At 34.7% G+C, this 16513-nt stretch overlaps 1 protein-coding gene across 5 annotated transcripts in view; it reads right to left on the reverse strand.

The window, feature by feature from the left end:
• LOC130663777 (polypyrimidine tract-binding protein 2) overlaps positions 1-16513 on the reverse strand; it is a 142689-nt gene that overhangs the window by 57809 nt on the left and 68367 nt on the right. For 2 of the 5 annotated variants that reach the window (XM_057463224.1, XM_057463220.1), the window contains exon 2: positions 6030-6086. The exons of the other annotated variants lie outside the window; for them this stretch is intronic. In XM_057463224.1, coding sequence (XP_057319207.1) covers positions 6030-6086 — 57 coding nt within the window. The remainder of the gene's footprint in view (positions 1-6029; positions 6087-16513) is intronic. 5 annotated transcript variants of the gene reach the window in all.

Below are 16513 nucleotides of genomic sequence, written 5' to 3' on the forward strand. Positions count from 1 at the left end.
ACTACGCCGCTACATAACACTACTGTGCTCTGTGTACACTAAAGGTGGTAGTGCAGTAAAAGAGGTGGAACTGATGGGAGAAAGCGAATATAGAGACGATGGCATCGGGAACGGTACATTGAGTATCGCATTTTCACCACCTACGTTCGAGAGCATTCGTATTAATATTTTACTTGCATGGTAGACCTATTCTATGCGATGCTTCTTATATATTCCTTCGATCTTTTCCTTCTGTACAACACCTGACACGACGCGAATGCATTTGCGCTAAGCTCTGAGAGTCTCAAAGTCGATCAAGGAGTTTAGTGTACAAATGAGTTGGCTGATGACTCTTTTCACGGGTATTACGTTTTTTTTTGTACTTGAACTTATTATGAATTTTTATATTTAGCGAGTAAACGGAGACGCTGCACAAAAAATTGGTTTTTGTCATTTCGATTACGCAAGAATCATAATGTTGTAGCTGGTATTCAAAGAAAAAAAAGATACATTTTGAATTTCTATGAGGAAAATTGGAAAATGGCTGAAAACCGATTGACTCTGTAACTCTAAAACTTGTCTTTCAAGTGACTACGAATGATTTGAAACTCATTTGGGGACAATCGATCGAAAAAAAAAAAAATTTGGTGATGGATCAGACCCTCAGAGGGCCACTTTTGTGTTGTGAGCTGCTGTAACTTATCTCGGGCCGCGTAATAATTTTTTTCGTCTACGAACTGGATTTATTTTAATTATTTTTGTGCCTACGAATGATTTTGAATCCATTTGGTGGCAATAGATCCGTGAAAAAAAAGTTGGTTCTGGATCAGACCCTCAGATGACCAATTTTGTATTGTGAGCTGCTATTATTCATCTCAGACCGCGTCAAAATTTTCTTTACCTACGAATTGGATTTCATTTACTTATTTCTACTCCGACTTTGATTAAAAATTCATATCGGAACAATCGATAAAGAAAATCAAAATTTGGAAATCGGTTGACACCAGTATATATAAGCATGTATTCACTCGGACATCATCTAAAAAATAGTCAGAACAATTCCTGGGACCTCAAAACCAAGATCTTTTCAAAACTCAGTTTTCGAAGATCGGACCAAATCCAATAACTTCCCTTTCCATCAAAATTTTTTAGTATCCATCTGCCCACCTCCCCTACAAGCGACGAAAGAAATAATAAATATTTAAAATTGGCAAAATGTAAAACCTAATACAGCAGGATTAACTTTTGATTAATTACAATCATAATTACACGTAGAAAATATAATTTAATACTTTAAATAATTGGTAGTAATTAATCATGTAGAGATAGGACGATTTACGGGAAATAATCTACGAGAAAATCCCTCGAGGTGACAGTCGGCTCATTCTCGTTTTCAAAGGCCGCTATCCCAGCTAATGGGAGCACCATCATCAAAAAGCTCCGAAGTGATATCTCCCAAAAGGACACTTGGATGGTACGTATGACTTAGTTGTACTTTTGATGTTCACTATCATGTGTACATGTACCCACCACACCGACTCTACCATCCGTACCTTCAATTTGCATTCACTGAAAAATTCTACTTGAACATAATTTATAAATGAAAATATTTTAATGCTAATTACCTGACACTTACTTTAAAAATGAGTCTACACATTTTTTGTATTTAATATCGACTGAGGATTGAGCCAAGATTCACTTTATGTATCGTATAGACCCCCCAGTATCCTTTAATAAAGCAACAGGGATAAGAATCAATTTTCCAATCTCCCGAGCCGTCGAGTCGAAAAAATTTATGGCTATATTCCGACAATATTTATTATTTTATTCTATAATTCTCTTATTTTATTATCGATTTTTTTTTTTTTTTAATATTTTCAACCCTTTTTATTTTAAATTTTTTCATTCACTTGCTATATTTATATCTACCGTGAGAGTAATAAAAAAAGTTAACAATTTTTTCTCACGTATTAACCGTAGAAAATAGTAATAAAATTTTTTTTCCATCCCAAATACTAATAATAATAATGAAGGAAAAAAATAAAAAATAATAATTTAACTTTTTTAGTCCATAGGTATTCGGTATTTTTCACGCGGATCATTTCACAACAACGAAGGGCACAACCAGTTGGCAATTAACCGCTGCAATTTCGCCATTAGCTGGTCGTCGTTAAAAAAGCCTTAAAAAAAAAATAAGGCACAAAAAGAGAAAGAAATTAAAAGAAAAAAAAAAGTACAAGCGAACAGTTCGGATAATGCTGGAGGAAAAACGAGTCTACAAAGAAGTGAAAGCACACGAATGCTAAGAGAGAGAAAGCGTAAAAGTGAAAAAGAAAGAGAGAAAAAGAGGGAGAGAGTGAGATGAGGTTTAGCCAGACGGTGGATAGGGTAGTAGAAAGGGGTGAAAAAAAAACCGTAATAATCCTCTAACGTTTCTTTTTCAGCAAACTGACATTCTTGCCTCTATTCTCTATCTCTCTTTCTCTCACACTTTTTTACTCTTAGGATTTTTCTTCACCGCGTTCTTTTTCCTCGGAAATGACGAGATTTATATCACGAGTTTCTTCTCGCACCTGCGCTGCTTTTGCAACACGTGAATCAAAACCTAGTACACCCGAAGCTTAAGCTCAAAGGATCCACATACGACAACATTGATTCGATGTATTGTCCTCACGTACTGTACTACACTCTACTGCATACACAATACACCCACACACACCCACACACACACTAGACAACTTACTCGTCGGTCATACCTGCCGCACTAAATTCCCCCGAGTAGGTGGAATTTTTTGTCAACCCATGTCCAATAGTGTGGCTTACATTTCATGGATTAAATTTAACAAAAGCTAAAAAAATTCACCACTAACAAGTCAGACGATTGATCCAAATTGAAAGAGCAGCAAGATAAATTACGTGTAGTACAGAGAATAAAAAAAATCCCAAGTAATAAAATGAACTTTCATTTAATTTAAGTCTGGATTTATATTAACAAGAACATCAGCTCCGTTTAAAGTGAATTGAAATGAGGCCGATTAATTGAAACCGTTAAAAGCACTACCGCGACATCGATTCTCGGCTCGTTTTCAGCCTTCTGGTACTTCTACCCTCAACTTATATCTCGACAGTCTCCTTCATCTCAATACAACACACGGCAATGCCTTTGTCGATATGCGTGGAAAACAATAAAAAAAATCGAAGCTACTAAATGACGGAGACTAGACGCCGTCATGCCCTCGTTTCGTCATCTAGAGTTGTTCAGCGCTGTTCTGTTCTGTTCTGTTCTATTCTGCATTATATATAATATATATATGTGTGTGTATGAATAACAACACAGTGACATCGAGCACAACCGGACGCGAGAGGCTTCTATGCATCGGCCGTTTGTGCTTATCTTTTTAGAGCACCTGGAGTCTTCTCTTCCCATGTTCGAGAAACCGATACGATTGTCCGTGTGTTATTTGTACTCTTCTCACTCTGAATTTATAACGTAAAAAAAAAAAAAATAAATAGGAACATGAACACGAATGTATCTGTGATTTTTATCAGCATTTTTTTTTAAACTCTCAAGTTGCTGTATAACGGATCTAAATTGTGATGACTTGTTTCAACAGTAACAATGGTACGACGATTATAATGGGAGTGTAAATGATATAAATTGAATATTTAACAATTGGTACTTTGTCTTTGAAGAGGATCCCCTTTATAAACTCGATAGCAAATTTTCCGAGCAAGAGACACTCTGCTGTGTGTTTAGTATACGAACAAGGGTAGGACCAGAAACACGGACACAGTATTGAATTTACGTGGCAAGTTTTCGTAGGAAGGAACCAAATCGTTTATCACGCTCAGCTAATAGATAACACCGTTGCGTTACGTGTTCTCTCGGTGGTTTTAGGTGTGTATGTGTGAGAACGACGATCGAGTCTCGTTTTATCTCGTTCCCGATTACCCTACACTTTGAGTTTACAACTTTATCCATAATACGACTCAAAGCTACACCCAGTTAACTCCCACTCTGCCTCCACCCCATATCAAACCTTTGTATAAAATATAACTGCGAGCATACCGCTCTCTTTTCGACTACTGTCAATTTGATTATTCTAACGAAATTTTTACGCCAGATGAGACTTCCTCTGTCAGCCTGTTTTTATTTCTCATCCTCATCCACATCCTGATCCTCATTTTATTTTATTTATATATACATATATATCTATCTATCAGATATCGTTTGACGCTTGAATCGATCTTCTCACAGATAACCCCTAAATTCGTTGGCTGAGGATCTCCTTGAGATCTACAGGCTTTGCAGAGTTTACCGGCAAAACGAATTTATTACGGGCCTCTTGGCCCAAAGAAACGCGCGCGCGACATCCTGACGATGTTCCGCCGACGTTAGGCGGCAAGTTGGAGGAGGATCGAGCCAGGACGGGATGGTTATAGCGAAAAAAAAAGTTAAGTAAAAAAGAAAAAAAATATTGATAAAGTAAGACGAGGTTTTGCTTGTGGAGTCGCTCCATTGCCGGAAATACGTCACGGGGAATAACGTAATCGAATTGCGGTCGAAATCGAGTCATCCCCACGAGACTTGTGGCATTCACGACTTTATATATGTGTGAGTATATATATATGTAATGCATAGATACCAACAGTAGATCTCTACATACAGCTCTTGACTGCGTGTCTCGCGCTTTTCATCCACTCTACGTCACGATTGTGTCGTACTCAATAATCAAAATTCTCTTTTTCAAGTCAACCAGATGAATTTTACTCTACAACACCAACCATTTTGAATTTACAGTACTCTCAACCTTTTTTTTTATTTCCCCTCTCCTCTCCTCTCCTTCCTTCCTACATATGATTGAATATTCATACGGAAAAATAAATTCTCGGAAGATGCAAATGAATTTTTTTTTTATTGAAAAAAAAAAAATTCTTTTCATGGCAACTTCATTAAAAATTAAAATAAAACTTTTCATCGCTAATTCATTAAAAAAAAAATTTTTACTATCAGTTTATTCGGTAATAAAAATAATGTTAATGAAATTTTTTTTCGAATAATCAAAGATGTAAATTAAAATGTTAAAATTAAAAAGATATATCAGCTGACATTATAATCGTGCATTTAATCATTGACAAAATCGATCGTGTCGGCTAATTTGCCAGACTCGAGTCTCGGAAATTCGCCCGATTAGTTTGAAATTCATGGGAGGATGAGGAGAAGGGAGACACCACCCAGTCGCCGACTCCCGAGGGTGCACTCGAGAATGCATACCGATCGCCTAATAGGCTCATATAACGAATACTCTCTCCAACTAGCTAGCACTCGTGCCAGCTCCTCGTTCGCTTCCTCATCCATTCCCGTCGCGCTTCAACGAGCATCGTTGCACCAATCGCTTCATCGTGTTTGTTACCCACACCATTACATCTTGCTTATGATCATCAAAAGCATACGTTTACTTGTGCAAATATCAGTAAATAAATCATAACAATAATAACAATAATAATTAGAGCCAGGATTTTTACTTTGATTTCAAAATAACAATTAATAATTAATGCTGTCAAATTTTTTATATTACGGCGGAAATATTGGTCGTATAAAAAAATTTTTCAAATAAAAGTTGTTCAAAATTTAATTTTATAAAAAAAATGTCCCTTATAATTTTTTCTTAGGACTCATAAAAAAGCCGTAATTTCAAAATTAAGATTTTGGTAATTAATACAAATTTGAATCACTCATTATGAATCTTAATTTTGGAATCACGGTGAAAATATTGGTTGTATCCAAAAATCATAAGAAAGATTTTTTTTATAAAATTAAATTTCCTACAACTTTTGTTTGAAAACTTTTATGATAAAATCAATATTTTCGCTATAATATCAAACATTAGAACCATTCATTTCAAAATTAAGGCAAAAATCTTGTCCCTTTAATAATGAACTTATATTATAATAAATATATCTAGAATAAATAAATGGAGACACGGAAAATTGTACCTGCGGAGCACTGACTTTCTTTTACATTCGTTTACTTGAAATTTTTCGCTTACCCGCAGGTCAAATGTGCTCGTTACTCGTTGCAGAAATTCACTCATGGGGACACTCACCTAGAACAAAAAGAAAAATAACATTTCATTTAATTATTATTACTTTTTTTTTTAATTTTTATATTTTAGTTTACATTTTTATTTACTTTATAATTATTCATATAATTAATGTAAGAGAGGGTTTTTTTCATATTTCTCGTCAATTAAAATTTTATAAAAAAACTTGAGTAAATGAGTTTATTAAGTATTTAAATGTAAACTTTTTAAAAAAATAACAAATTAACAGAAAATTTTTATGTAAATTTATATGAAAATTTTTTAAAATTGTAAGAGTGGTTTCTTTTATTTGCTTATATTTTTTTAAGAAATTTACGATGTTTAATTTAGTAAAAAAAATGTATATATATAATAAATATGAGTGTCAGTGTGTTAAATAGCCTACGATGTCAACAAAAAAGTATCCCGATATATTCATGGACACGTAGAAGCTGTTAGGGAAGATGGCAACGGCGATTGCAGGCCGCGATAACGTTAAATTTAAGCTGCGGCTGAGTGGGCATATTCAAACCTGCATCTTCAAAATATTAATATGACTATTACACTATCTAGATATTTTCCCTAGACTACATTACATTCCCGAGACTACACTTCTTCCCCTTCATTGCGCTCGATTACCCCAAGATACATAAAATAAACTTCATTTACTTGCCAACTAAAAAAATGTTATTAAAAAATCACCAACAAATAAAGAACTCAGTTTTTACTTTTTATTTTTATAATTATCGAAAAATTTTTTTAATGCTCTTTAATCTTCTGGCCTCTGACTTGTAAACTTTTAGTTCAAAACTCACTTTAAAAATTTTATCTTTTATTTTTTTTAGTTTGTAGTAAACGATCTTTGATGTATTTCATCTTCATCTTCATTAACATTTTTTTTTTGTAAACTTTCAAGTACAAGAAAAAAAATTTACTTAAAATGACACCCCCATATATATGAGATACAAAAAAAAATTATCATCATTTCTTCTTTGGCAGAATCTTTTTCAAACGAAAACTCATTTAGCACGTAGTCCGGATATGAACCGAGAAAAAGGATCAACGTACACACGTTTTCCGTAACTGTTACAAAGGAGAAATAAATATAATGTGTGAAAAGAGGATTTGCATAACGTACAAATACTTGTCAAGTTGGAAAAAAATGAACGAGATATAAAAAGGACAAAGCGAAAACTGAAATTTAAAAAATAAAAAAACCGCAACAAATTAAAAAATGCTCACGTATATATTAATACTTATAAAAATAATAAGTTTTCTTATGAAGGAAATAAAATTAATTTTTTACCAGCGATATCGCTATCATTAAAATAGTTTTCACTTTAATTTGCGTCGTGTCATAATTTCGACTTTTTTTTTTACGATTTATGGCGGTAGTAATTAATTGTAGATTAGATTTTGAGGTAAATTATAATTATTAAGCTTTGGAAATTTTTTTCAAGACAACAAAAAAAAATGATCCTGAAGTTAGCAGACATTTAAAAATTTTTGAATTTTTCGTTTTTCAATAAATCAGTTGCAAAAAAATAATATAAAAATATGCACATGTAGAAAATTTAAAAAACTACAGGTGCATTTTTTTTAAATGTTTTTTTTTTTAATGTTTTATCGTCTAAAAAAAAATCCAAAAATTATTAGACGTCTGCTAACTTCAGTATCATCGAAAAATATACGATGGCGCGAATTTAAAATTAATGTTAAAAATTTTTTAAATAATTAATACAAATCTGGAGCAAACGCAGGGCGGATGACTGTTTATTTATTTGATCCCCTCGAAGAGAAATTTACTCCAAGTGGAATTTATTTTAATATTAAAATTCCAAATTGGAGTAAATGCGGGTTTAAATAAAATCCATGATAATAAAGTTAGCAGACATTTAAAAATTTATCGATTTTTTTAAACAAAAAAATGAATATTAAAAAAAATATTTTGAAAAACTACACGTATAGTTTATGAAATTTCCGACATGTGCATTTTTTAGAAATATTTTTTTTTCATTATTTGTCTGTTAAAAAAATTTTTTTAAATTTCAGATGTCTGCTAACTTTACTATTATATAAAATCAAGACTACTCCGGAATCATTCCACTAAACAAACAAACTCCGAATTTACTCCATATGCGGAGTGATTTTTTTTAAAAACTCCAAGACTCCGAATGAATTTGAATTTGAATAAAATCCGTATTCACTCTCGATTTTGTACGGTGTTCTAATTGCAGATCATTATCATTATTAATATTAATAATAATAATAATCATAATAATAATAATAATATAAAAATTAAATAAATAATCAGAGGAAAAAAATTTTATTTGAACTGTAATCCTATAATATATAAAACCTAATCGACTTGGAATGATTCGCAAGTTATAACTGAAAAAGGTATATAATAAAATAAGTTTTTACAAGTTAAGTATTAAAGTAGAGTAGAGACGAAACGAAACGAAACGATCCGAGATGAGAAGAAGCCAAAGAGTAACAGCAGCGGTACAGAAGTAGAAACCTGCACACTTTGCTCGGACAAAAGAGAGTAGTGGAGTCGGTCGGGGATATGGTCGGACGTTATAAAAGGAACTCGGCGTAGTTTCTCCTTCCGTCTACCCTCATTCACTTTCCGTTTCTCTCTTTCTCCTTGAACTCTCACTAACAAACTTTTCTGTCACTCTCTCACTTTCTGCCTTGCTCGACAGTAATGCTAACCTGCACAGGGGTTCTTACAATAATTACTCGTCGGTAAGTACTTCTCCGCAGCTAGACTACAACACAACACTATTACACTGGCAGTGGCAGCCAGCTAGGCAACCAGACAGGCCAAGAGCCAGAGCAAACGGGCTCAGGCTACCTCAGCGATGTCGCTTTTTCAATTTCCTGGGAATCCCCAAGCGAGTTTTGAACGTGATTACGAATGGAAAGGGAATAAACACAAATAGAACCAGGTGGTGGTAGTGAATTAAAATTAAAGTTAATAAATAAATATTACGGTTATATTTCAAAATTAATATCCCCGTTATTTAATTTTGTAATTAACTTTTTTTTATCATCATCATTTATGTAGATCGAGATAAAAATATGTTTATAGGTTTTATTAAATAAGTTCAACTAATTTCCAAAGTGATAAGTAGATTTGTCGGGTATCTAGAGAACGAATCAGGCACTTGTATGTACTCTGGGTTTAATACGAGTCTGAATGCATACAAGTTTAATTAAACTAAAAGACAATATGGTCATAGTTGAGGAAAATTAACGTGCACCAATTAATGCCCTTGATAATAATTAAAACAAGCTTTGAGTTATTTTAAAAGTAACAAAACTGTCGTTCTCCTGCTCGTGCTCTCGCTAAAGTAAACTCGATCCAAGTAAACAGGAGGTAGATAGTGGATAAGATAGAGACAGAGACAGAGATAGAGACAGAGGCAGAGGCAGAGATGGAGATGGAAACGGATATAAATTCAAGTTTTAATATTTTCAGTACAAAGAAAAATTTAATAGGATTGTGTGGAGTATAAGTAAAGCCTCGTCCAATTACATTCGGGATACAGAGTCCCTGTGTGCAGTAGCAGAGCGAGGTGACTTGGGTCGGTCGGTGGGTGGCTTCCTGGGCGTATATGCTTGGCCAATTGAAAAATAATAGAAGCCCTCTTTTATTCGTGAGTAGTGTGGATTCCCCATGAGGATAAACATATCTTTCTTGTGAAAGGGGAATACCTACTTCCTTTTATCATTCGATAGAATAGAGTACCCTTGGACCTATTCGCCAGAATGTACATTTTTACTTGCATATATTTTACAAGTATCCAATACTAAACTGGAGGAAAAAGCCTTTTTTTTATTCATTTTTATATATATTTTTTTTAATTCATCCACCTTTTATATATATTTTATCTCTGCAAATACACTATGCATTAAATTATAAATTTAAATGGTTTACATTAAATGATGACGTATAAAAGCTTTTTGGAAATTTAATTTTAATGTTATTTTTGCTTTGCTTTATAAAATAAAATTATTTTTTATAATAATAATGAAAATTTGTTTTTTGATATAAATATAAATTAAAATTAAATTAATGTACTTAAATATTATAAATATAAATTTATATTAAACAAATAATCAAAAACATCATGTGCATATTAAATTCAAAATGTATGATAATGATATTAATTTCTGACGGATTATATTTTATATGCAATCTGATTTATAAATAATATATAAATAAATTTATTAATTAAAATATTTATGAAAGAAAATACTTTTTTAAATGAATAAAAAAAAAATATTAAACAGACTAATTAGCAGTTGAGTTTCAGCACTCGTATAATTAATCAATAGTATAAAGACATTAACTTGTAGGGGTAAAACAGTACGAGTGAAGAAAGTTGACATTAAAGTTTATAATTGGTGTCTTTAGCGCTCACTTGCTGTTTAAGTCATAAATGTCTAATCGGTAGATAAACTTGCCCCGATTTGACATTCAGCATATGGACGGCTACAAGGGCGAGGAAGAGAATTATGAGGAGTTTGAAATCGTCCCGAGGCAGTTGACTACAAGTGTGCTTTAAGCAGTGGAGAGTTTGTTTGAAGGAAGGACGAGGACGGTATCGTCTTTAAGTCTCAAAACCATCTATACATCTCACTTTATCTATCCTAACCTCAACTAAGCAAATCGTACTGGGCTATAATGCCATTATAAGCTTCCTTCTCTTTGTAATACATATATATATACACAGCACTGAATGAATTAACCTCCATCACAATTTACATCCAACTATTCCCCCTTTCTCGTACACCTGGTGACGTGCCACGGCATGTCGAAATTCAGAGTAAATTTCCTTGTCCAATTAACGCCACGTTGCCGACGTACCCCCACACGCAACAAAGTTACAGATCCAACTATACATATATATGAATAATATACATGCAATATATTTTGATAGATATTAGTTATAAGTTGACCAAGTTTGCACACCTTAAATCAATATTAGTTACGATAATAATAATAGTAATTAAGCCAAGACATTTAAACAGAGACGAGGGAAAATTTATTTACATTCGGGCGGAGGCAGAAGTCGAAGTGGGGGGAATTATCCACCTGGTGGTGTTAATTAAACTGTGAATATTAAACGTAGATTTTATGAGAGGCTTTAAACTCGCAGCAACCCGACTGGTGTGTAGAGTAGTCTCGACGATCGATCAATCGCAGCGGCAATGGCAGCAGTAGCAGCTGTATTTGTCTCACTTCAACTATGGGACAGCCATCACTTTGTGAATGTCGAGGCTATTCGATATCCTCTCATTGAGAGTCGCCCTCAGGCGACAGGACTCCTCACTTGGAGCTCTTTTTTCGCTAAAAATTCCCGGCGCCCCGAGTGAAATGTGAGTCCGCGTTGAAAAATAAAAATAAAATGGAAATAAAAATCCGAGGGAGGAAAAAAGAATGAGCTAAATGAGAAACGTTTTAGTTACAACGTATTGGGTTCATTGAAAAGTTTAATCCATGTGAAAGACTAGTCGAGGGTTTTGAGGTAAAAGTTATTAGAAGTAGCGGTACAAGTGATAGTGAAGGCAGTGGAACCAGCAGTACCACCGACAAAGGATAAGTGTATACGTATATGTTACTCTCTCATGTGGTCCAAACTGGTAAAACCAAAATTCACTTGCTCGCGGGTTTGTTTGGATACATGAGGCTCTGAAACTCAACGCCAGTATTCTCCTCGTCTCGTCTGCTAGTACCAGTACTCTATGCTTAAGAGTAGTCTATCGACTCCCCATAAATCGTTGGCTAGAGCCCTAGACCAACCGTGAGGGTGTACAAGAGCCGCAATGTCCTGTGTGTATGTTGGTCATGTGTGTGAATAATATCTGTGTATACACCGGGAAAAGAGGAAGAGAGACTTGGTAAGCGCGTGTGTGGTGCGGTATTTCCAAGAGAGCGTTAATTAATAATTTAATCGAAGAGCCTGTTCCGGTGGTACGCGGCAACGTCGTCGGATCCAATGCACGCTCTAATTAAAACCGACCTGTGTGGTGCCTGGAGCCACAACCCAACATTTACGAACCAGCACATCATCCAGAGACGTCGTCATCATCATTAACTTATTCTTGCCCGTGATCATCATCATCCTCGTCGTCGTCTTGGGTGTCGCCATAAATAAAAAAATTCCAGCAGCTTATAAAACTGCTTTAATATCTCAGCTTCAGGATTGCGTTAAATTTAAAACTTGATAATGCAAATAAAAATACTTAACTTTTAAAGAGAATCCTCAGGTGTTTTTTCTACTACTGGCACTACCGCCACCGTTATTCTCGAAGAATATACAATCTCAGATGCATTCTCTTTTATATAAACTCACTGACGTACTATTTCACAGCGTAGCTCTATCTACTTTGCTATTCGTTCGCGACGACTTGGAATTCGCCTGATGCATAGTCGATTGTCACACGTATATATATATATATATAAATATACATATATACTAGCAAGTCTTTTGGGAATTTTGCGTATGAAAGTTTACGTCGACGACTATAACGTCTAGCTCACTCACAAGTTACATTTGCTCTTGATAATACGCAAATCTCTTGGCAAATGCTCATTGCATATTAGCTGCTGTCTTTTCATACATACATACATCCATATATATACATATATATATACCTATCAAACTATGTACCTTAATCTTAAAGTTGAATAAAAGATGACGATAATAAAATTTTTTTCTTCACTTCTGGTTAAATGCTATCACGGATCTCAGGGGCATGCGTCAACTTAACAACAACTAAAGTGTCCGCACGTCTACGTTAAAGTACATGACGTCCTTTAGGAGCAAAGTTACGCTGTCGGGGGTATTCAACTGCTGGTACTGGTTCTGCTGTTATACCGTCTCACGTCGTCGTCACTGCGCTATAAATGGGCGTTTGAGGTCGAGGTATGCCACATATACCTACTGCTAAACTATACTACACTACACTAGGTGGTGATGTCGTCGTCGCACGGCATCCCAACCGTCAACGTCATCAGCCTAGATGTGTGTATAGGTGTAAGTTCGTGTACTTTACAGCAATACAGAGACAGTACCCACCTTGCAAGTATGTATATACAGTATAACTAAATTTATTTAGTGACACAACATAGTATGCCAGCAATTAGTAGTGGTGGTAGTAGGCTGTGGATAGTTGTACTTGTGCAACCGATTTATAAGGCCATTTGGTGTGGCTTTACCGCTGCGGTAAATGTGCGACTATCGAGCTTCGCCGCTGCTACTGCTGCTGCTGCTACGGATATAAACTTCTCACTACTGTACTTGCTCTGTAGTGCTTTCGTTGGTGTGCTTGTCTACTATCATGTTGTACTTGCGGGGGGTTCATAACGGAGTTATCTCTCATACTATTTGTTGGGCGTTAATTAAAACAGAATTCTCAGCAACCTGTTGACGGATACTCAAAGAAAATTTTCATACAATGGACTTGAGTATACTCTGTGCAATCTATATTAAATATTCAATGTTTAACGCAGTATTTTATCGTTTAAAAATAAAATAAACTGATCGGTTGGAGAAAAAAAATTTAATTTGACGTTTTTAAACTGGCTATAAAAAGGAAACAATAAGTAGTTAACTTTTGTTGTAGTGTCTAGCCGTAATACATCAAGACAACTAGCAAGATGTGCGCACTCAGTAATGATCCAGCAAGTAAAGGTAGAGCAGTAAAGTAGAATTAATTCTACTGAAAATGAAGCTCCAGAACACAGTAGCATCAAATGTGCACTCAGGTCGTTTTACTTTTTAGGGCGATGTTATCCGCCACGTGGCTCGGACGAAGCAGCCTTCAACCGGTTTTACAGCTTGCTGTTTCTACCCATTTTTATGGCCAACATCCACCTCTGTAATATTATACTCGCGTCCACCTGCATGCATACGCACATTAAACCAACAGCCGTACGCTGTACACGTCCGAGTGATTGTACATATATACATATGTGTAAACATTTTCAGATGGTCATAGCCGTACAATATTCAGGCAGAAGAGAAGGCAGTTGAAGCTCTAATATAGCTTGGCCCTCATCGCAGTATAACAACGTCCACTGGGATATCGCTGGAACATTTCCACATGTCTACAGTTGCAATTTCATATCACGAACACGCAGCTCTACGCAACAACTGACCGAGAACCAACGACCAGCGACCAACGATCGATACCACAAGATTTACGAGTGGTTTTTATTGGACGCTGGCAACATCCCATCCGTACCGCATTTATGCATATCTCCTCGTGTTTAAGCTTGATTTTGCTGCTGCTGAAGCCACAGCTGGATCAGAGCAACTAGCTAGCTAGTCGTCTGGTTGTGGTAGTGCGGAAGCATCAGAGTAGGAAACCGAGGAGGATAGATCTCTGTGAGCACTTCAATCACAGTTTATAGTCGAACCTGGTGGTGGTTTCTATTCATGTGATATCAATATCGAAACTTGGCAATACACTGCTGTCTACTCTCCAGCAACTGATTCTACTCGAAACTATTTATGTATTATGTATATGGTATCAAAGATATCGCAAATCTTACGATGGACTCTAACAGTATTAAACTACTGCCAGAGCTACCACTGCGGTATTTCACATCTCAGTGTGGTGACGTGGTGAAACCTCTGAGATGGAGTCTCTTGATACCACATCAAGAAAGAAGAAGACGGTGAAGACCACGATGAGGAAACTGGGGGGATTTCATTGGATTTCACTGAGGCGAGTTCAATGGGGTTGCTAAAGAGGATTCAACTACGACCAATAGTTATCCAGTAGGATTACCGAGTTTATTCCATTCTAACACTAATTCCGTTGACGTCGACTAGTGAGAAAAGATAGGATGAGACAGTTGTTGATGTCATTGTCGCGTTCCCGATGAGGGGATTCTGTACAAGCAACTTGAAAACTCGACACTAAATTGAAAATATTATTGTCGTAAACTATTGCAACTAAAATTAACAACTCTTTCTGTCAAATATGTTTGTATTTGTTTAATGAAAAATTTATATTTCTGTAATTTAGTTTATTTTTAGTAGATTTCATAGAAATCTATCTTTTGCATTTGTCCTCATGGTGGAATTTTCAAAGAATTTTGCCATCATATATCATAATTTATCGAGTAGGTTCCGAAAATGCCATTGGTCCAAAAGTTTATATATATATATATATATGTAATATAACGTGCCTTGTTGCGACGAATTAATGAAACTTGGCCCACTTATTCTATGAATGATTATCACAGTTAAGTTCGAAGATGAGCAAAATCGGTCAACTAGTTTAGAAATGGTGGACATTTGAAATTCCAAAAATAACGAAAAATCCTACTTTTTCAGCTTTTTTCTTAAGTAACTTTTTAACGAGTATATCTATCCTTAGTATGTAAAAAGAACTTGATAGCCGATAGAAAAAGCTATCTTTTATTGTTTTCATTTTTTGTTTTACGATAATTTTTCTACTTGTAATAAGGGTTCAAAGTCACATAATCGACTCATGCGTAATGGTGATAATGCCATTGCTGATATCTTTGAAAATTTTTGATGGGTGATTATTCAATTATATATATATAGAAATCTACTTCCATTTCGGACGCCGAATGGCCTTTTTTCAATTCAAATATGTGATTTATTTATCAGCTTGATTGAATAAATTAATTTGATTCAGCACAGGGAAGAAATAAAATAAAAAATTACGGGTGTAATACTTATTACAGAGAAGGAAAGTTTTAAAAGTTCACACCGGATGATTGTTTTAAGTCCCAACGAAGAAAGTTACAGCTTGGCACAGTAAGCGTGACTGTCGTGCTAATGTGACAGCTGAAAAACATTTCGCCCTCTACTCTGTGTCGCTCCCTCGTCGTTTTTCCGACCTGATATTATATACATATATATATTTTGTTACGGAAAACGTTGAAATAGAGGAAGAAGAAATGCTTAACGCTTAGTTACTTCTTTATATATATTTTCATTTCTGTTTTCAAAGTTTTTTTTTCTCTTTATCCTGAAGGTGAATTTATCAAGCAAGCGACTAGGTTATGTCTGTTTGATGTACTTTAATCAAGATTCTGCAGTTGATTAAGAACCCATTACCACCTTGTGAAACCCATGAAGGCAGTCGTACAACTTGGGAGAATAGTGTAAGTTAAGTAAGATCAACAGGCTATCGGTAGCAAGAATCTTCTCTTCTCTTCTATAGTAAAAATTTTATCTACTACGTAAAACCGGATCATATCTATCTACGTGACGATAAGAATTCATTTTCTAGACTCCTAACTCTCCTTTCATCTCGAAAACTAATTTTATTCTCGTTAGAAAATTTCATTAGCTTATTCATAAAATAAATCCTCCCAGGAAATTCCCATGTTTTACATCAAAATTTATGTGATAAAAATACATGTATTTATTAATATAAGAATTTCAAAGAGT

This window comes from Microplitis mediator, chromosome 2 (assembly GCF_029852145.1).
Source record: "Microplitis mediator isolate UGA2020A chromosome 2, iyMicMedi2.1, whole genome shotgun sequence".
Taxonomy (NCBI): Eukaryota; Metazoa; Arthropoda; class Insecta; order Hymenoptera; family Braconidae; genus Microplitis; species Microplitis mediator.